General features: G+C 37.8%; 1 protein-coding gene across 1 annotated transcript in view; it reads right to left on the bottom strand.

Annotated features, from left to right (window-relative positions):
* The window catches only part of LOC149082964 (cell adhesion molecule Dscam1-like), a 148,451-nt gene that overhangs the window by 6,018 nt on the left and 118,870 nt on the right, over positions 1-23,563 (bottom strand). Inside the window, exons 15-23 of the mRNA XM_089236011.1 lie at positions 21,011-21,162; positions 18,986-19,117; positions 17,807-17,980; positions 14,661-14,731; positions 13,361-13,607; positions 6,017-6,115; positions 5,664-5,852; positions 2,326-2,628; positions 296-463 (exon numbers count right to left, since the gene is read on the bottom strand). Of these exons, the coding sequence (XP_089092137.1) occupies positions 296-463; positions 2,326-2,628; positions 5,664-5,852; positions 6,017-6,115; positions 13,361-13,607; positions 14,661-14,731; positions 17,807-17,980; positions 18,986-19,117; positions 21,011-21,162 (1,535 nt within the window). The remainder of the gene's footprint in view (positions 1-295; positions 464-2,325; positions 2,629-5,663; positions 5,853-6,016; positions 6,116-13,360; positions 13,608-14,660; positions 14,732-17,806; positions 17,981-18,985; positions 19,118-21,010; positions 21,163-23,563) is intronic.

Here is a 23,563-nt window from a genome sequence, read left to right as displayed (position 1 = left end):
ATCCGGCACTTCAATTTGTTGATTTTTTTTTTGTCCTTTTAAACTGTATTCAAATTTATGGGACAGTCTGTATTATCAATAGGTGGGTTTTCCCGAAATATATTTTTAGATATATCAGCAAGAACTGCCAACCATATATAAACTCCAGAAATGCATTCTCCTGGAACGTTGAAAGACTGGAAACGACATTCGTGTCTGCCAATTAAACTTCAAACTTCTTGCAATAAACGTGTTCCCTTCTAGGATTTAGGAGAACATGATTTCAGGACGAAACGACTTTAACTCGTGGACTTACCTATGCGATCCCTGCGGTCTTGAGATTGTTTTCTGAGACAGACCGCGACGGCGAAAACTATAATCACCAAGACTAGAGACGAAACAACGACCGGAATAACGAGCGCGACGTTACGATAGAACGGTTGCTCTCTTTCCTGCGAACCATAAGCTGGAAATGATGATGGCCCTGTTATGGGAGAAAAAAAAATATATGCATAACAAACAATTTACACAAAAAAAGAACTTTGAAAAAAATATCAGAAATAAAAATATTTATTTTCCAGAGAAAAATATACAAAATTTTAAAGCTAACGGTTCGCTTATTCCGTTTTTATACGCGCTCTAAATACAGATTCTGCATACGTTTTTTCTAGTTTCTTTTGAAATTTATGCACAAAATAATCAAATAACAAAACAAATATATCGGAAATCCACCTTCAAGACAAAAAAACGCACGCACTCTCAATTTTTCTAATTCCATGGAATATTTTAGTATTAACAATATCATTTATTCATATATAGAAGAATAATAATCGCATTTGCTCATAAAACATTGAAACATATTTTTATAAAAAAATTCTTATTTTAATAATGTAATCATCGAACTGAATATTATTATTATTTGAACAAAATTAGTAAAAAATGATATTTTTTTTCGAACTTTTATTTGAAAAACATAGAAATTATTTATTTAGATGTAGCTATATGTGTGTGTATTTGCAGTTAAAAAAAATTTTTTTGGTGGAGGAAATATTTCTTATTTGTAAATCGGGAGCATGAAATTTTACGAAATTCCTCTTTCTTTTTAACTAGAGACACGTATTATGTTTTGTTCATTAAGAATGGAATAATATTAAAATATAAAATTTTGTTTTGTGATGCAAATAAAAATGAAAATCAAATACAAAAGAAAATATTAAATACAGTCAAACTCGGTTATATCGATATTGAAGATTTGGCAAAATTTCATCGCTGTAACTGAAGTGCCGTTTTTGAGAACTTTTTTGACGAAAAATATAACCGGGTGCAATCAAATACCATGCATGAAAATGTTTTGTCGTTATGTGAGTTATGTCATTAGGATGACTATATATATATGTTCATTCGATAAACATACGACAAGGGACGTTGCCGATCCTCGCCAAAAATATTGCGAATAGTCGGCAAATCTCATTCTATTGCTACCCTTGGCGAGAAATACAATGCTTCCGTACCAATAAAATTTATTTCCGTAAATAAACGCGCGCGTTTTCAAAATTATCTATGTATAAATAAAATAGCAGACGAACATTGCCCGGATGTGGGGGAGCTCTAAGTCTAAGAATTTGTTTTGGAAACTCCTTAAAAATGGTAAAATGTGTCGTCACGCCCGAGGTAGCTGCGGTTTTGTCGACGTTAGGGGTCATTCAAGTATTACGGCATCATCGATGGGGGATTCCGATTCGCTGATGAACCCTTTATGAAAATATGAAATATTCTTAATGGAATCTTACTCGGTTCGCCAAAAAACGAGAAAAAAATATTTTATTATATAGTTTGTGGGCACCTGAACTAACATAAACGCTAATGATAAATCCCTCTTACAGAGCCACTTCAGCGATCTCTAAATGTTTCACGGATCCTTCAAGTGATCAGGAAATGTGTCCGGGCCACTTAAGTGCTCGGGAACTGTGCAACGAATTACTAAAGTGATCTGGAAATGTGTCCGGGCCACTTAAGTGCTGTGGAACTGTGCAACGAATTACTAAAGTGATCCGTAATTATGCCACGGATCACTTAAGTAATCTGGGAATGTTCCGCGGGTAACTTGAGTAATTTAGAACAACATTGGGTGGAGGGGCTGCTTAAGTGCTCTAAAATTTTGCCACATGTCACTCAAGCAGACAACACGCAGACCGGAATATGTGTTAGAACCGAAGTGATGTCGTTTATGACTATTTATAGGGGGTTTACTGATTTCTGCTGTGCCGCTTAAAGTGTCTCCATTGGGCTACGCCACAGGTCGTTATTACCGAGTTTGGTTGTATTTTGAATATAAAAGTCTCCTACCTGACGAGTTGAGGACGGGAAGTGTACGGAAATGGTATTCATTTTGTGTGGCACCTGCTTGACTGTGTGCTGTAACCAGCAGAACGTAATCTCTGTCGGCAACGAGAGGATGGAGAACGTACGTCTTCTGCCCAGCGTCGATCTTCAACGTGGAGCCTCCTATCCACTGATTCCTGTTCTTTGGCCTGTGTTGCACCGAGTAGCTTTGGATAGCACAGCCCATCGTTTGCCAGGCGTCTAGATGCAGCACTGCGGAGCTACTGTTAACACTGAGGAATGATTCCATTTTCGGGGACATCGGTGCTAGTGATGAACCATATACAAAGTCAGTGAATTGATAAGAGAAAATGACATGATGAAATAAAAATTTTTGAGTAGAAAAATTTTATTAAAAAAATAGCTTTTGTATATTTCAATGTCACACTTTTCAGTGATTAGTATAGAATGTAAATGGTTCACCTAGAGATGTAAAGATGTTTAGATACCCTGCCAGGATACTTGAACAGTTTCGCCACATGTTTGCAGAAAATTAGTATGTGCAACGCAAATTGCAAATTGATAGATTTTAGGACTGAGAACATTGGAGCTGTTTTTATAATTATTTTTATTTCATATTTTTTGCCTTAAAATTATATGCATTTCCTATGCCTTTTAATAAGACGTTCCCAAAGCTTCATAGGTTTTCGATCGGTGGTTGAGGTTGTGAACACAACTCCGAACATGCCAATTTTGATTATACACTCCGCTGTAAATTAGTAAAAATTTTATAAGTAAAGTATAGTAAAGTATATTTATTAAAAAAAATAGTGAAAATCGAAGGGAAATTACGCTGTGCATGTTTAGTCCTGTAAAATATAATGACAGGAATATGGAAATTAAAGTTTTCATACGGCCTCCATCCGGAAATACATCCATTAGTAAAGTTTACTAGTCTCTTTATTATACTGAAAAAATTTTCCCTTGATAATTGGTTAACAGGGACATTAGAAAAGGGATAAAAATTCCTGATTTTTTTTTTCAAATACCTCCTAAGAAAGGATAGAAAAAACTAAAATCAATAGTTCAGCCATTGCTGTCCTGATGATTTTTACCCACATATTCCCGAATAAACCTTTTTAGGAATGAAGTTTTAGTTTAGTTTAAAAAAAAAAAATACTGATTGGAATATTTCGCGATGGATGCAACCGGGTCTGAAAAATCTATTGCCCGGGACATATGAACATTTTGACCGGGCATGTATTTTTTCGCACCTCATGCCCGACGCTGGCATATAAATTTCTGCAAATTCGTTAAAGGCTCGAGAGAACATAACACCTAAACGTTTTAAACAGTCAATAGATTGATTTTATCTTCTTTTGCTGATAATTATTAATCATGTTTCACTTTTATTTCAATCAGGAGAAGAATTTCTTTCTTTTTGGATACACCTTATTCAACCAAAACAACGCATCCTTAATAATTATAGTAGCGAAGTTCAGGAAAAATGTCATAAATACCTTTTTTTGCCTATTTTAAAACTTTTTCTTCTGTAAAAATGTTTTTTTTTCTTTTTTCCGACCGTAAATGCCTATTTCGATACTCTTATGTTCATTCATAAATTTTAGAGGCCATATTCTGTAGAACTTGGATATTTATAGTATTGAGAACTTCAAAAAAAAATTTACGTTTAAAATCTTCGACCCTTAGGCCTGGATTACATTATAAAAGTTTCAAAACAGTTATTTAAAATATTTTTATTTATAATACTTAAAACATGCAACCAATCAGCGTATCAGTTATATTCGAGCGAACGCAATAGATTTGCTGATAGTTTTTTAAATGTTTAAAAGATATTTTACCAAACTTTTATAGTGTAATCCCAGCGTTAGTACGAATTAATTAAGGGTGTTCCGTCGATATTGAGAGAAAAATGGAAGGGTTTTGAATTTTAGTGTTCCCACCAAGTTCAATATTGTCTTGTCTGATTTTCAAAACTTCTCAATGTATTTTGATGCGTGTGGCAAAAATAATTTTTATTAGTGTCCTCTGTTGTTGAATTAAAACACTAATTTCTGAGTTAATGCATATTGTATAGCAATACTGTATTTATATCACATAAAAAAAAAATTATGTTGCAAAGTTTTAATTTGATAAAATTTATTGTGACCCAGCTCAATTATAGTGAAATTTGATGCAGTAAAATATCGGTTAATTTATTTTTATTTTATTATGTTGCCATAATTAAATGGTATAACATAGTGTTAGTTTCGATTTCGTGCATGCCTGTATAAATTAGTTTCATTTTGTAACGACATCTATCTTTGATGATAAATATCATTTTCGAATTTTAGACGTGTAAATTTTGGCCATATCTTTTTGCAATTTTTATTGTTTATTTTATCCGAGAAATGAATATCCCAATAATATTTAAAAAATAATTCATTATTTTGTTAGGCTGTTCTCTCGTATAACGGAGTCGGATACAGTGAAATATCGGTTAACACGATGTTTCTTTTGCTTTCATGAGCCAGAAATGTGGGAAACAGTGCTAGACAAATTGCCCGACGTGACCAGAGTATCTAAATACTTAGACCGGGCATTAATTTTTTCTATGCCTATACGTTCGCTTCGCTCGATGCATAATTTTTTCATATTATATACTGTTTATTCCTATATGAAATATTTTCATATCATATACTTATATATTTCCGGATACACCCATTCTTCGGCTTCGATATGTCTCTCGAAGAGTGGGAAGCGGGATGTGTCTGGTCCTTCTTAATGTTCAAAATGCATATTCCTAATCTTTACCGCTAATATTTTTGGAATGACGAGAAGCATTGATTTGTGAAAAAAACACTCGGATGATTTTTTTCCAAAAAAAGTTCTCCCAGTTTTTCTTTCGGCGTCATTGTATGCACTCGATCCCGTTTACGTCCCCCCCCCCCCTCGATAACGTTTCCACTGTACGTTTTCCCGCTTATAACGTTTTCGTGATTAACACGACTTATATTCGTGGTCCCAAATTTCACTAAAGTCAGATCGACCGTGTTTTTTCCCCCTTCGAGATAATTGTCCGGCTCGTGATTATGAACTAATTCCGAATTGTAAATCTTCATTTGCCATTTTCATCGTCGTAGACTTTCTATTTTTAGCCAGTATAACGTAGCTGTTAGTTACTTTACCCATTAATTAGAAATGCCTTTTTTAATGCCTATTTTAGTGTTTTTTGCCTGCCGATTTTGACGATTTTTAGTGCCTGAACTTCCAGGCTCTAGTTAATATATGAGCAGTATTACTAATTTTTATATGATTAGAAGAAATTATTGAGAAAGTTTATAACATAAACTTGCACCTACCACCACCTTTAGTTCTGGCAGACACTGGTGTACTTGGCTCACCAGTTCCTAAACTATTGGATGCTGTCATGTAAAGACTGTACTTCGTTCCGCATTTCAATCCGGTAAGACTGAAATGGTCGAGCTTACCATTCAGCTTTTGAGTGAGCCATTGATCATCATTTTCAGCTTTGTAATGCAGAGTATAATCTGAAAATTAGAATATGAAATACCTATTTATATATTTTATGGATACACTCACAATAGAAATGGTAATTGATCTGGATCTTGTATTGAAATTTAGGGCCTATGATAATATTCATGAATCAGGATGAGCCACATTGAGAACGGGAATAACCATTGGAATAAATTACCTGTAATAGCAGATTTATCTCTGCCATTTTTCCCCCAACTGACGTCAATGGTTGAGACTGAAGCCGATGAAACCTGGACAGTCGGAGATGTCGGTGGGGCTGAAGAAAAAAATATGAATTTTTTTAATTTTCATGTTCGTAAAAAATGTCGCAATCACGAGGGTTTACGGAAAATTCACCGCCAACAATTCACCGCCGGAAAATTCACCGACAACAATTCACCGCCATGCAATTCACCGCTAGGAAAATTCACCGACCAACAATTCACCGCCATGCTATTCACCGCTAGGAAAATTCACCGACCAACAATTCACCGCCATGCAATTCACCGCTAGGAAAATTCACCGCTAGGAAAATTCACCGACCAACAATTCACCGCCATGCAATTCACCACTAGGAAAATTCACCGACCAACAATTCACCGATATGCAATTCACCGACGACAGTTCGATGCGAGTCAGTTAGCGAGGGAATGAGCGATTGAGTTACTGAGTGAGTGAGTGACCCAGTGAGTGACTGAGTGACCGAGTGAGTAAGTGATTCAGTGAGCGAGTGGGTTACTGATTCAATGAGCGAGTAAGTCAGTCCGTGAGTGAGTGAGCGAGCTGCTAAGTGAGTGAGCGATCTAGTGAGTGAGTGATCTATTGAGTGAGTAAGTGCCATGTCCTAAGGATATGACGGAAAGTTTAAATAATGACTTTATGAGAATAAATTCAGATGATACGGATTCGGGTTGCTGTATTTTTTAAATATATGACATGCATATTTATTGGGCATCTTTTTCTCGCTGGGCATTTTGCCTGTTGTGGCCTTGTATTTGTATAAATTACAAATTGCTGTTGCCCAATATAAGATAGTATATTCAACAAAATTCCATTAACTCTGTTTTACTCAGAAACTTCTAATGAAATGTTAAATGGGGTAATAACAGAATTAAAAGATAATAAAGTAAGTGGATACGCGATGAATCAACCCCCTAAAAATGCTTAAAATCATCTCCTGTTGTCACTTTGATATTATAAAAAACATTGCTGATCATCAGTAACCAATGGATTTTTTTTCTGCTGAACCAGCTGTTACAGGCGATTTCACGTGATGAACTTTCAGGAATCCCGCCTTAGTGCGTATCTAGTATATGTACTCTATATTTACTATATACGTATATATATACTTCCTATGCAACGGAAATTAGTGACGATTTTTTTATTACGGGAGTCGGTGACGTTTTTTGAGTGATGGAAATCTGTTACGTTTTTGTGTTACGGAAGTCGGTTACGATTTTGGGGTCAAGTTTTCATTTAACTCTTGCATATATCGGGACCCATTTGACACATCGGCACCAAGTAATGTGCATGTACCCAGAGTTTCCCACATCCTACAGCAGGTCCCCTAAGCTGAAATAGATGGCGGGCCCCCAAACCAGCTTTTTCACGGGCCCCTCTGTGCTTAATTTATAGTGTGAAAATATCAAAAAGCGATAAGAAACGTTCCGGCCCCTGTCAGCCCTGCCCTCGTGGGGGTCATGCCGAGAGGTATGTATACGTAAAATATACATATGTCACCAGTGCTCCAAACATACAGGGTCGGGGTACCCGGGGGATTGCACATATACCTTCATGGGAAGTTAAAAGGTTTCATTTCCATGGGTCCTTGCGATAGTGGAAGCCCAAGGTATATCCAGTCTGGGACCCCATAAAATTTGCGAATTCAGTCAACGGTAATTGCGAGGGGGGGGGGGGCTGGATTTTATTCGTTGGTAAAATGAATATTTGCAGTGGCCCTCACAGGGGGATGCCCGATTGGCTTCCGAGTCAGGGGTCTCGTTTCATTTTGGGGGCACTGGATGAATCTCATTCTTTTCTGTCGTTTAACATTGTAGAATTTTCAACAGCGGAAGCCCGAGATAAATCCAGTGTCTGGGTGCCCCACTAAATATCTGCGTATTGGGTCCCCGTTACTGGATGTGGGCCCTGGATTTATTCGTGTTTAAATTGATAAAAATTGAAAAATTTTCGTGGCCACTCAGGGGGTATGTCCGACAAGCCTTCAGGTCGGGGCCCCATGGGAAAAGTTGACAGGTTTCATTTCGGGTGTCCCTGGATGAATCTCATTGATTTTTGTTGTTTAACATTGTAAAATTTGCAACACATCGGTAGCCCGAGATAAACCCAGTCAGGGCCCCCACTACAGTTCAACGAATTGGAGTTTGGGGACCCCCCCATGGGGAAGTTTTCTGGGGTTACTTGATGAATCACGTTTGTTTTTTGTTGCTTTATTATTATAAAATTCGCTTCTTCTGTAAGCTGGTGCTTTCACGTGTCCCTTTCCATAGCACACTGATGAAGTGAAACGAAATAAACAAGATATGTTATGAAGAGAAAAGGGGGGGGGGGGGTTGGCCGCCAAAGGTGGTAGGGGGGGCAGAGCCCCCTAGTACTGTATATAAAATACCATGTCCTGACTGATTCATCATCGCCGAGCCAAAACCGCTGAAGCTGTAAATATCAAATTTTGTGAATAGTTTTTTTCACGACGTAAAGACTCACTACTCACTAAAAAATGGTTTTTCCATATTCGACAACCTAAGGGCGTCATAAGAGGGGGGGGGGGGTCAACGTTGAAATCATGCCGAGCCGAAACAGCTGAAGCTATAAATATGACATTAGATCAATATTGTAATATAGACTCATTGAGAAAGGATTTTTCCAAATTCAACCCCCTAAGGGGGGGTTTCAAAAGTTATATGGAGCAATCAGCACTGAGCCGAAGTCGCTTAAGCCATAAATATGAAATTTAGTTAGTATTATATTTTATAATGTACATACACATTTAGACAGGATTTCTGAAAGTTCATCACCCATAGGGGTTATGAGGTGAGAGTAATTTTAAGATTGCAAAAACACACGAGAGCGAAGCCGCGGATAACAACTGGTAATAAAATATAATGCTTACTAAATTTTATATTTATGGCTTCAGATTACTCCATATAACCTTTCAACCCCCCCCCCCTCTTTATTAGGGGGATTGAATTTTGACATTTGACTTCCAGTCTTAGACTTAAAACGAACATTCGATTATGTTGATTTAAATATTCTAACAAATAAAAACACTTCTCAGCAGGCAAATGAGGTAATGTACTATATTGGTTTAAAACATATTACTACAATAGGAAACAAGCTGCCATAATAAATGGTAAAATCAGCACATTTGAAATATAATGAAAGGAGTCCCACAAGGATCGGCCCTTGGGTCATAATTATTTCTAGTTTATATTAATGATTTATGTAAAATTATGTAGAACGGTAAAATAATTTCATTCGCAGATAACACAAGCCTATATGTTGAAGACGGGGGGTGGATTTAGAGCTCGCTGTTGGTAGGGGTGATTTTAAAAATCTTTAAAAATCTAGTCTAAGCATCGGTGACCACATGTCCTGCATTTTGTCTCGTATTTTCCGTGACAGTTCGGTTTTTCTGTTTTTTCTTCTCCATCCAGACTTTTTGAAAAATGTCACGGTTTTACTCGTTTGTAGTCGAAGTTTTTTTGAATTTGTTGTTTAATTTTTTTGTTGCAATATTACTATATAGAAGTGCCGAAAATTTCATAAAATATCGCATTTCGTTTGAGGGGAAATCTAAGGAGAACACCTACATCCAGCAGTGGATTGAAATTGGTTGTTGATGATGCCACACCTATTAAAACCAGTATTTTAAATACAGTTAAACTCGGTTATAACGACATCGAAGATTTCGCGGGATTTCGGCGTTATAACCGAGTCTGGCTGTATTGCTTTCACTTTTAGAATATTGTTCTAGAGCTCTTTTAGTTATTTTCTAACATTTACCGGTGATTATGTATGATCCCCACCTCATATTAGTTCACTACGACGCAGTTCGTTTTGTAGAGGCCATATAATTATGTCCTACTACTGATGCTGGAAAGCAAATTAATGAAATAAAGTGAATATAAAGATAAGTTTAATTTTCTCAATCAGCAAAACTGGTAAAAGAAAGCCATAGCCTCATATTGTTTAAAATTATATGCGTGAGTTCAAAAATCGTATGAAATTATCTCGTTTTAAACATCCAATTCTTGGACATAAAACCTCTTGGGTGACAAATAACATTTTCGAAAACTGAAACTCACGGAACCACAGCTTCAAAAAACGATATAAAAAATGGCATTCTTTTTGGGCAATGTTAGAGGAGTATTTTAGAAGGATAATTTTCACACAGTTTTCATTACATACATATTTAATTGGTAATTTTCAATCAAAACCTACAATATTTAATTAGTAATATCTGACAAAATTTTCATTCAAAACATACAGTATTTATTTAACAATTTTCGACATGATTTCCTCCCTTACATATTTATAATTAAAGGGTTCCAATCTAATAATCTAGAAAAACAGATAACACGCAAATGTAAGGAAAAACGGGAGAAAAATATTCATTTCTCACAAATATTGATATCATAATTAAAATGATACATTATGAGTTATACCTCTCAAACAGTCTTTAATGTCACATCCTTGATGATACTTATCAACTAAATTCTTTAATCTCTGCGCAGAGTCCCGGAATTTCTTTCTCCTAATCAATGTGATGGTTTTGTCCACTTACAATTTGCTCCATCCGAACTTCATTCAAACTCTGTTCTCTTTTTATGGCACCGATGAACTTCCATGTATCTGGGTGGTGAGCAGATAATTGCTGTCGGAACGCTCGATGCCATCCTTCTATAGAATTGTTGGTAAATCGTTACGCGTTCCTTGAAAGCAGTTCCAAATGTCAAAGCGCGGCTGACGACGACCACCACGACGAAGAGGACGCCCGATCCAAGTGTCTTCAAATCTATACTTCATCATAAATACGTTTTCGGAACAATCGGATTTTTTAATCATTTGTGACATTACTACGTTAAAAACTAACTAACTAACCAATTCACTCACTCCCTCACTCACTTACTGACCATTCACTCACTCCCTCACTTACCAATTCACTCACTCCCTCACTTACCAATTCACTCACTCCCTCACTTACCAATTCACTAACTCCCTCACTTACCAATTCACTCACTCCCTCACTCACTAACCAATTTACTCGCTCGCTCAATCACTGACTCGATCAACCACTTACTCACTCGGTCACTCAGTCACTACTGGGTCACTCACTCACCCTCTCAATCACTTACTCACTCGGTCACTCAATCACTTACTTACTCGTCACTCAGTCACTCACTGGGTCACTCACTCACTCGGTCACTCAATCACTTACTTACTCTGTCACTCAGTCACTCACTCACCCGCTCAATCATTTACTCACTCGGTCACTCAATCACTTACTTACTCTGTCACTCAGTCACTCACTCACCCGCTCAATCATTTACTCACTCGGTCACTCAATCACTTACTTACTCTGTCACTCAGTCACCCGCTCAATCATTTACTCACTCGGTCACTCAATCACTTACTTACTCTGTCACTCAGTCACTCACTCACCCGCTCAATCATTTACTCACTCGGTCACTCAATCACTTACTTACTCGGTCACTCACTGGGTCACTCACTCACTCGGTCACTCAATCACTTACTTACTCGGTCACTCACTGGGTCACTCACTCACTCGGTCACTCAATCACTTACTTACTCGGTCACTCACTGGGTCACTCACTCACTCGGTCACTCAATCACTTACTTACTCGGTCACTCAGTCACTCACTCGGTCACTCAGTCACTCACTGGGTCACTCAATCACTTACTTACTCGGTCACTCAGTCACTCACTCGGTCACTCAGTCACTCACTGGGTCACTCAATCACTTACTTACTCGGTCACTCAGTCACTCACTCGGTCACTCAATCACTCGGTAACTCAATCACTTACTTACTCGGTCACTCACTCACTCACTGGGTCACTCACTCACTCGGTCACTCAATCACTTACTCACTCGGTCGCTCAATCACTGACTCAGTCACTCAATCACTGACTCGGTCACTCAATCACTGACTCACTGGGTCACTCACTCACTCAGTAACTCAATCGCTCACTCCCTCGCACTCGTTGTCGGTGAATTGCTAGTCGGTGAATTTTCCTAGCGGTGAATTTTCCTAGTGGTGAATTGCATGGCGGTGAATTGTCGGTCGTTGAATTTTCCTAGCGGTGAATTTTCCTAGCGGTGAATTGCATGGCGGTGAATTGTTGGTCGGTGAATTTTCCTAGCGGTGAATAGCATGGCGGTGAATTGTTGGTCGGTGAATTTTCCTAGCGGTGAATTGTTGGTCGGTGAATTTTCCGGCGGTGAATTGTTGTCGGTGAATTGCTGGCGGTGAATTTTCCGGACACGAATCACGAGTGGTTTCGAAACGAACGGCATAAAAACACCTAGAAAGGTGGCTGTGTGTTTTGGAGTAACTCTCTTATCATGAAAGAAAAATTCTCCCTTTAAAGTATTCATTCTAAAAATCCTACTTCAAATATATAAATCAGAGAAGATAACATGTTCCTACATTCTTTCTTAATCTAGGAAATTCCAAAACTCACTCATTCTATTTATATCAGATATAACTTGCTAAGACGCAGTCACGCCTCAATCATCACTTACATGACGTAAAGTTACCACGCTACATGTCTTGTTTTTCTTAAAATATCTCTATCATCAGAAAAGACACCGACATTTACATGTTGTGAATTCGTGCTGCCGAAAATCCAGACATCGAAAACACCCTTTTGATACGTGTAAATATTTATGTCGTCAGGTGGTTTTTTTTTTGTCCAACCAAACAGGATTGGTTGTCTGAACAAAGAAAAGATATAAAAAGTTAACTCTCTCGACTTCCTTGTGAGCGGGAGAACTCGGACACTCGCTCAAAAAATATGGATTAACAAAGTTGTGGTTAGGAGTGCTAGGGCACTATGGGTGTGTGTGTGTGTTAATAATGAGCCTTGAAGTATTAATAATGAGTCATCCAGTGGTAATAATGAGTCTTTAATTTTCTAAAACAGCTAAAGGCGCTTAGTGTGGGTGAACTCCAAGTCAAGATGTGACCCCACAGGGGGAATTTGAGGGATGTTGGTGAGTAATCAAAATTTTATTACTTCTGTTATTTTCTTTCTTTTTTATGTGCGTGGTGAGTCGGGAAAATGTTAATTAGTAATTTCTATGTCTGATATATTTGTGTGATGAACGTATCTAAATAATTAAAAGTTAAAAATGGCACAATCTGGTATTTTGGAGTATTTAATGGAGTCTCTCTTATGTTTGTCTTATGTGTCTCTTATCAATATCTTATTTTTATTTAACTTATTATGTCGTGTATGTCGTTGCCCGCGACACTCTCACCTGTTTCCAACGTCCGGCCGATTCCTCTGCTTGACTTCGGGCCAGTTCCAGCAGAATTGAAAGCCTTGACAACTACGTCATATTGAGTGAAAGGTTTCAACCCTGTGATGTAGGTTGAAAGCGGGACGTCTTTGCTGCCGGGAACTGCTTCGACTTTCTGGAAATGGTAAGGATCGGAGAATGATGATATACGATAACCGACATAGTAACCTTTGATCTGGCCGTTCCATGTGTCATCTGGTGGAGGCTAAGAAAACAAATTCATATATTTCCGTAACTATATATGTCACGGCATATGTGATATATATTGTGCATAATTACTAACTATATTGTGGATAAATTTTGTTAATTTATCAGATATGCCGGTACATATGTATAATTCCCAAATCGAAGATATATCATCTATTATCATCTTATCATCCCGACTGATTTGATCGATGACATTGATTGTGCTTAAAAACATTGATAAATGGGAATAAATCTAACATTACAAGATGAAAATAATTTATACGTTTTTATCATTATATAAACACTTATTTTTCAATTTAATTTTTGGGAAAACACGCGTATAGTGCACTCATCACGCGTACGGGAAATGCTGATAAGAGTGGCTGAATTCAGGATATATTTCTGCATGACTTCTCTTCCACACACATATTCATCATACTTATCAACTGCATTCGGAAATTATGCATAATCACCGGTAAAAGTGATAAATGTAGGAATTTAATAAAACTTGCGTGGCGATAGGTGATTAGTGATAAAAACAGATTTGTTATATTTTATCGTAACATTATGTAGTTTCTTTGTCTATTCATTATTACTTATTATAAGACGTAGAGCAGTAACTGTAGGTATGATTCCAGTCTTATGTAAAAAGAGGAAACATTTCCCATTCCTCACCGTATCTTGAAAACAAGTGCAAATTTGAAGAAAAAACTTTTTTGGAATAAAATTGAATTCGGTATTCATATCTAGACTATTAACACCGCGATTATGAGAAAAGTGAGGAAACCACAAAATTCGAAAATGACACCTCAACGGATTTTCTGACAATTCAGAAAGTTCCGAGTCTGAATAATGGGATGGCCTCCCTAACTCCAAAATAGAAAATTTCCAGTTACGGGGATCGAAAGTTTCTTCTTCATTTTATTCGAAGTATGCAATTTTCCGTTGGTATATAGATGATCGAATTGCCATACAATTTACATATCAAAGAACGTGTTTTCAATCAGTAACTTCGAAAGATATGAATGATTCGACGTTACTGAGGGAGGACATGTTTCAGTGTTGAACTCACCTTCCACGTAACTTTCATGGATTGTGCTCCAGTCGAGTGAATTTGTACGTCTCGTGGTGCACCGGATGGAGCTACGAACGATAAAAGATAAAGTTTCCATCAGCACCGAATACAAGCCTGTGTGTACATTATTCATTACATGAATTACTTTAGCTTTACATGAAAGAGCACGCACATCATGGTTTTGAGAGACTGAAATATGTATTGACATGCACAGTATCGCCTACATATATGAGGAATGACACGACTAGAACACGAAACTGCTTGAAAAATTCTAATATGTTGTGAGAAAAAGATAATTTGTTTCTTTGAAATTGTTATAAGCTGTGAGTTTTAGCCACTCTTTGATGAGAAGTTAGTATTCAGTTTGTAACCAGTTCTTATATGTACCCTAAGCAAAGTTTGGCCAAACTTTAAAAGACCATCTCCAGTTGGGAATGAACTTTGCGTTTGTCATATGACAGTCTGGTGTTCATAAGGCCTCTGCCACTTCGAATTGTAATAAATTTGGTTGTCTGCAGTGGAACCTCAACACCCACGATTCTGGAAACATAAATGCGTTAGAGCCATACATATACAAACATACGCAGAGAAATGTGTGAAAGGCACATAAACAGTCAAATAGTAGTTCTGTCTACTAGAAGAACACAAAGACGAATTCTTTACCAATAATTTTACATTTTATAAGAACGATCTTATCTTATCTGAATGATGAGAGAGAGAGAGGGAGAGAGAGATGCCTCACATTTTGCCCATCTTTTTCTACGAAAGTTGCATGGGTTTTTATGTTACTGCCAAAGCTCGCAGTTGGCCACTTCCCGAACTGGCCAGCCCACTTGACCCGAACAATGTCCTAAATTCGGGATTTGGCCGGCTTCTATATATATTGATCCCCATTGCTCCTTATGATTCGGGGTCTCGGGGTCATCGCCACGTTGGTGTATTTTTTGTGTGGTAATTATGACCATTTATAATTAGCAATAGCTAACCAAAGTTATTAAGGTTACCTATGGCGACCATGACGATGAAAGGAATCTGAATACCGATATCTTAGTGATCTATGTATAGGAATGTATAAGGATCGGCATATAGGGGCAGGTCAAACCCCGGCGAAAGCCGCAATTTCGGAAATTGGTCGAAGCAACCGAACCGGCCAATTCGCGCAGTGGCCAACTTCGGGCTTTGGCAGTAATATATACACAATATCACTGCTATTTTAGAAAAAAAAAACAAAAACGTATCTTTTCTCTTTTGCAAATTGTTTGAAGCTCATAAACTCCTGGAGCTTACTCACTGTCCTAATTTCATAACATAAATTCATTAAGATGTTCTAGTTTGCTATAGTTGTTGTATAGTTTGCTATAGTTGTTGTATAGTTTGCTATAGTTGTTGTATAGTTTGCTATAGTTGTTGTATAGTTTGCTATAGTTGTTGTATAGTTTGCTATAGTTGTTGTATAGTTTGCTATAGTTGTTGTATAGTTTGCTATAGTTGTTGTATAGTTTGCTATAGTTGTTGTATAGTTTGCCATAGTTGTTGTATAGTTTGTTACTAGTTTGTATAGTTGTCTTCTAGATGCTATAGTTTGGGCCTCCCCTAATAGAGTTTTTAGTTGTTGATTGTTCTTAACCCTTAACTGGTGTGGTGGGGTCACCCACCCCTTGAGAAAGAAATGCATCTGGATCATCTTATTTTCAGTACTTTTCGAGCTAGTTGTTTACATGCGTATGACAAACTTATGGTGTTATATATTGATGGCTTTTTCCGCCCGAGATATCAAGGAAACAGTTATTTTCGGGATATTTTTGCTGAGGTGAACTCGGAAAGAAAAGTCACCACGTCTCCACCGGGACTCGAACCCAGGCCCCCTTGTATACCGGGCAAGCATGCTACCATCTACACCACTGGAGACACATGACCCTGCCTTCCTTATTTCACGCACTCTGGCGTGAGGCGCTGAAGTAGAGGCATTAGTAGCCTCTCTTAACTTCAGAAAATGGCCCCCGGGTGGGACGGTTTAGAGTGAGATAGATGGATCTCACTCCATCTATCTCCGAATTATTACAAATCCACTTTGTCTGTTGACACAAAGTCAACAGACAAAGTGACCAAAGAGGTAGATGAAGAAAGATGCCTGTAAAAAATATTTTGGTGTCATATATATATAGAATTATAAAAGAGCAACTAACAGAAACCAGATTTATTTGAAAAAATTCAAAAGTCAGAGTATAGCGCCAAAAAGGCAACTTTATACACATAACTCGAAATTATAAAATTAGAGCTAAAATGACGAGACGTAAAATAAAAATAAATTAGAAGAGATTGAAAAATTGGAAAAATATGGATCAATGAGGAGGTCATTCTCAAGGGGGAACCCCCCCCCCCCCCTACATTGCTCCAAACTGCAAAAATGTTTCTAATGATGGTAGGCCGAATAGGCAAAAATTTGTCATTAGTTCCCCCGACATTTTTGCGATAAACAAGCTTTGGAAGCCAATAAGCAAATATGAGAAAATACAAAATTTACAAAAAAGATTTTCTCATATTTGCTTATTGACTTCCAAAGCTTGTTTATCGCAAAAATGGCGCGGGAACTAATGGTAAATTTTTGCCTATTAGGCCTACCATCATTAGAAACATTTTTGCAGTCTGGAGCGATGTGGGGGGTTCCCCCTTGAGAACGACCTCCCATATTGATCCATATCTTCCCAATTTTTCAATCTCTTCTAATTTATTTTTATTTTACGTCTCCTCATTTTAGCTCTAACTTTATATATATATAAACTATATAAAAAATACAGGAAACCAATGAGAGCAATAAAAAACCAATAATTATGCTGCCCATAAAAATCTGCACACTCACTTTATTACTCATACGGTACAGTTACTCACTCACTCATGCGATCACTCCCACTCATGCAGATGGTCACTCGCACAATCATGAAGACACCCAATTATTCACTCATATGATTCATATGATCACTAAATCACCCACCCACTCCCAAAAACCATCCAAATAACAGGAGCCAAAGCATATGGTTGTCTCATCTGAGTATGGATAGCTTCTCGATTTATCTCACATTACGCGCGCACACATGTTGATACCATAAGATGGACGTGATCATACATAAAGAATCGACCATTACCTTCCTCGGCAGTTGTTATATTGATAACGTCACTAGGCTGACTCTTTCCTAACGCGTTTTCCGCAACGACCCGCAGGTAATAAGTAGTTACCGGGTTCAGACCACGAATCGTGGCACTTGTTTCCGATCCCGATATGATGAGTTCAGACGTGGAGCTGCTCAGCCAACTTGAGTCTGCATAAAAAATTACAAGAAGGTAATTAATACAAAGCATTTATGTGAGATGCAAAATGTAGTCAGTTTTTTAGGAAACGAGCTGGAATATACACAAGGTGGTCAAAAATATCTTTGCTGGCATACGAGCTCCTAGCGGCTGCAAAAATAAACGAATGCAAAATGAAATTAAAATTATTGGTTGTTTAAATTATGCAATCTCTCGAGAATGAAAAGATAAACAAACCCCTAGCTCTCGCGTGAACGTAACAGCAATAAAATTTCGAAACATTCAAATGCCAGTGCTTATTTTTAAGCACTTAGGTGCGATCGGCGCAGTGTAAAACCATGCACATTGGTACGGACCGTAAACGCCGGCGCAAGACGTAGACAAGTAAGATTTTGCCAAGAGGTTGGTGCACTAATCCTTTCGTGGGAGGCTTTCTCCCACGGCAGTATTGTGATCGCCATTGGTTGTTTCCATATGTTTCGTCGTTAGTGCCGGCGTTTACTTTGACAGTTACCCCTACAGGTATCATTCTAACACCATTCATGGTTTTTTACTGCGGTTGATCACTTTGCAAAGCACAAAAGTCAGAGGGCACGTTAGCAGGCTTGTCCTTGCCAGGAACTTTCCTGAAGCAGGGGTACAACAGAAACGACGACATGGCCACAGAAAAAGATTGCTACCTGAGGGAGTACCTCATCGAGGGATCAGCGCACCAACCTCTCGATGAGTATAACAATTAGAAGGCTGCCGTTCGGAAATGACAATAAGTTGTAGGTACCGGTCTAATTATCGGTGCGACAAAAATGATCAAACAAACGTCAGTGTTTCCATTTGAAGTTTTCGAAATTTTGTTTCTATAATCGTAAGTGCGAGAGCTAAGCTTTTGCCTTCTTTTCTTTCTGGAGCACATACTCTGAAAAAAACTACATCTCTAGTTTCACTCGCATTCATTGATTTTTGCGGTGTATATCGGCCAAGTTATTTTATGACCACCCTGTACGTAATTTCTTAATTACCCAGATCGGCTTTGTACTGAACGACGCTCCCTGTTCTGTGGCTGTTACCATCATGCGGTACCTCCCACTGGACGGTTACAGATCGGCTCGTCTCTTCTAGTGCAGTGACGTTCACCGGCGCGTCCGGAACACCTTATTACATAAGAGGTAAAAAGCGGAAAATTTCGTATTCATTAGTTTATCAAGAGCAGTAACTACTTCAGGAAATAGTTCTTAGAAATATCTCTTAATGAGTGTTGAAGTTCGTTGAAAATCAATTAACTCAGAAACTTGATAAGGAAAGAGATTTCGAGAGGGGATGAGAGAACCTCATTTTCAAAACATTCAATTTGTGTTAATGCGTCAAACTATTTTCCAACATCGGCTTTATTGAGTTCTCCCTCAAACTTGCCGTTGGTTAAATGACGAATTTCCTAAAGAATTTGTAAAAGTGTTTATCGTTTGGTGTAATAATTAGCTTTTGAAAATATCTAGATATATTTAATTTAAGGATTTTTCAGAAAAAAATGATATAGAAATTGGGTGGTAGATTCAAATCCTACCTTAGAAAAAAATTGCATTAAATTTAAGCTTACTAGAACAATTTTGATTATGAAAGAAAACAAACAACAAGATTGTGACAAAAAGTTTTGGGAGCAAAAAACAAAATTGAATGAACCAAGAACTTGTTTCAATATGTGAGCACATTCTGGGCCAGCGTTTCCCAATCATTTTGCAGTCGTGGACCTCCAGTAGGTCAATTTGCACCCCCCCCCCCCACCTCCCCATAAAATCCAAAATGTGTGGTGTTTTTCGTAATTTTTGTACATGAAAAAATTTGAAAAAAAATTACAATTCCACAGTACAAAATGTGTCATTCATGCGATGGTAGTAAATTACCCACGATAGTAATAAATTATCCCACGAACCCCTTATAAGGTACTCATGGTACCCCAGTGGTCTGCGGATACACGGATTGTTCGAAAATACTGCTCTAGACACTTTACGAAAAGTTCACTGCGACGCACTTTACCCATAGAAACATCCACCGCTAGGAAATTTCATCGACAAGCAATTCACTAACGGAAACATAATCGCTGGGAAAATTCACTGATATACATTTTCAATGTCATTCGTCACCAGTGAGTGAATGACAAAGTGATTGAGCAGTCGGGTGAACTAATGAGTGATTATGAGTGGGTGAATGAGCTAGCTGCTAGCAAATGAACGTGATTGAGTGACAGTATGAATGAGTGAGAGAGAGAGAGAGAGGGAGTGACTTTATGTGAAAGACACCGTGTGAGTAGATGAGTGAGTAACCGTATCACTGAGCCTATGAATGGCCCAGTGTGTAACGTGTGAGTAGCCCTATCAGTGATCGAGTAAGTGGGTGAGTTACCAAGTGAGTGAGTGATTAAGCGAGCGACCGTGTGAGTGGTGAGTATATTCCCCATAGCTCCCCATATTTGAATGGGGAGCTAGACAGTATGAATGGGGAGCTAGACAGTATGAATGGCCAAGTGAGTGGGTGAGTGACAGTATGTATGACTGAGTGAATGGTGAGTAACAGTTTGAATAACCAAGTGAATATAAGTGATTTAAATACCAAGTGAGTCGCCGAGTGAGCAAGCTATTTAGTGAGTGACCGAGTGAGTAGTTGAATTATCGAGTGAGGTAAAGATTTAGTGAGTAACATTGTAAAGTGACTCACTCGCTAATTTGCTCACCTGCTCACTCACTAACACCCTGCCATGAATTTTTTGTCGGTGAATCGCGTGGCGATGAATTTTCTGCACACTCTCTACACATTATTATCGACCGCTGGTATGACGTAGAAGTGACATGAATTTATTTTAATGTGCTCCAGTGAATTTGCTCTGAAGATTAATCACCTCCGATCAATATTGTTTCGAGGAGAAGTTTCGAAGAAGTTCATTCGAAATTTATCACGTTATTTGAATGATTACACTGCGTAACTTTATCAAAAAATCCGATACGGATTTGTCGCTATGACGCAATAATTCCGAGTATCAAATCTAATGATACCTTGCACGATGAGTTGTTGAGAAGTTTCGTCGTTTCCAAAGTCGCTCCTGGCGATACAAATGAAAGTCCCAGTGTCTTCGTCTCGAGATGCTGATCTCACCAGTAACTCGGATGATGTTTCGTGGTCTCCCAATATCTGCCGGATGGAATATCTGCGCATGGATCGTGAGAAAAACTCGCATCACACATCGAAACTTTTTCAATAGGTTATCAGATCATTCATTAAAATTACGGAATTTGGTGCATCATTTTTTGTAGTGACAACGATCATGAGTTTGGTTTTGAGGCGTGTTGTCCCATAGTGAAAGGATATTTATAAAACTGTGGTATTTGTAGTATTGAATCTGTGCTCAGATGGCAAAATGTTGTGTCACTTTCTTAAAATTTAACGATGGCAAATTTGTTAATAATATTTTGCAATATGTGATACTGTGGCTTTTAGACTTACTACAATTTGCCTCCGTTGTTTCCTCATAAACAGAAAGAGATGGAAAAAATTTTGGTACATTTAAAATTTTAATGAACGAAACTCTGGAATATGGAAAACTCGATTTTTCGGGAGAAGTTACATAACATTTTGCCATCTGAGCACAAAGATAATGATGATCACCGTGACCATTGAGCACAGTGGCACATACGTGGATAGGATGGCAAACAAAGATATATTTCACTTGATCTAATGTTTAACCCTTACGCGCAATACCGAGATATCTCGTCAAACTTCATCTGCTTTATTTCGTTCACCCAAAAATATCTCGGGATCTTATCTTTCCCTTTCAGTGTGGGTGACGCCACGTTTCACCCGGAAAGTGAAAGGACGTGGGTTCGATTCCCCGCAGGGGCAGTTGAATTTTTTCTCTCTTTCCAAAATATATCTTCGCAACAGCCAGTTGTTAAAAAAACCTTCGTAATTTACAAATAGCATAAATATACGCAGATAAGATACATAAAATCAAGAACATTTGCAAAAATTATACGAATATTATCGTGACGTGCAGACAAATCGAGAAATAAAAAAAATTAAGATATTGTGCAAAAGATTTGTGGGGGGTTCGGGAGGGGTAACATTGAGGAACTCTCTGACAGTAATCAATGCGCGATTCCGCAGAACTTGAGCTAGACTGAGTCGGAGTCCTCTGCAAGAAGGAGCTGTTGTTTTTCCCCAAGTCTGGCCGATTGTCTAGGCTCTACTGGAACGGTGCTGGGCCCCTCCTCGTCTAGACCAGGTCCGATTATCTTTTCTTTCTCCTGTCAGGACGGGGAACGGAAATTGGCTTTAATCATCTTTGCTTTCTCCGGATTAAAGCTAATCCTTGTTCCCCATTCTGCTCTTCTAAACGATTTACGATACATCAATAGGAAGGCAAGTCTGTTAGCTAACGGTTAAGAATGTCTTTGCCTAGCCTTCCTTCGAAGATATTGTATCGTTTTCTTGGTATTGGACAGAACTTATACATCCGAATAAGCCGCCTATAAAGGAGGGTGGACTCATCTTTGTCCATCGATCCATCATCACTAAAGATGGTTTGCCGCTCCCAATGCCAAATGATGTCTTGGACATCGTAGGAAAAAGCAGGTTTTGGTTGGTTGAAGTGATAATACTGACGTCATGTTTTCACGCAAAAATGGTAGTTGGGTCAGCTTGGCATTTCAGGGATCAGAAGAGACTCAACCATGGCGTAACATTGTGTAATGACTTAATGGTTTCACAAACTAGGTACCTTGAAATATCTCAATTAAAAATGACCAAAAATACTAAAATTTCATCTTAAATAGAAATGATCAATACGGCTTTAAAAAAAGTTATCTTTTAAAAACAACATAAAGAAAAGAAATAAATCAATAAACTATAGATAATATGGAACATGTTTTCAAATATTGTTTTGCAAATCTAAGAATATCTGAACAATAATTTGCCTTTCATCAGTTTATAAAAATATTTTCAGAGGAAAAAATTGGAAAGATCTTAGAAAGATATTCGATTAAGTCAACAGAAAAATTCAATAACATCACGCTGCTTCTGTTCAACAACTCACAATTTTCCGGCTGGAAAATTCCCGTCTTTAGACGGCAGTACCAACAACAGTCATGGCAGTCCCTGCCCAGTATTTCCGTAGATTTTAAAGAACCGCAACGACTCTATAAAAAAATAAGAAAAAATCCAGAAACTGTAATCATCGATAGTGCTCCCTGAGATGTTACTTTTGAAAGCCGAAATGGCATAGCGGATACTTGAGTGGTCGGTCGGTCGGTCGCGGTACTTCACGAAAGACTTTCACCTCCATTTTTATTTTATAACCATAAGGAAAAAAATTACATATACCCAACAAAAAAAAAAAAAAAAAAAAGAGTAAGAAAACGTAAAGTTTACGAAATCGAAAATATTTCTCAATCCACGTTCCGATATCAGATAGAACAGAAAAATATGTCTTTTTTTTTTTCCATGGAATTTATTTATTTATTTTCTTCCAAGGAGAGGACGAAGAGATAGCAAGAATGGTCAGTAGTATTTCATCAATCTCTTCTACGATCCACAAGCATAACCACGAACTT

The sequence above is a fragment of the Pholcus phalangioides genome, unplaced genomic scaffold (genome assembly GCF_987345545.1).
Source record: "Pholcus phalangioides strain wild (caught in Gottingen) unplaced genomic scaffold, Ppha-v1.0 ptg000009l_1, whole genome shotgun sequence".
Lineage (NCBI taxonomy): Eukaryota > Metazoa > Arthropoda > Arachnida > Araneae > Pholcidae > Pholcus > Pholcus phalangioides.
The sequence above is the reverse complement of the archived record's forward strand: the minus strand, read 5'-3'. Positions and strand labels throughout refer to the sequence as shown.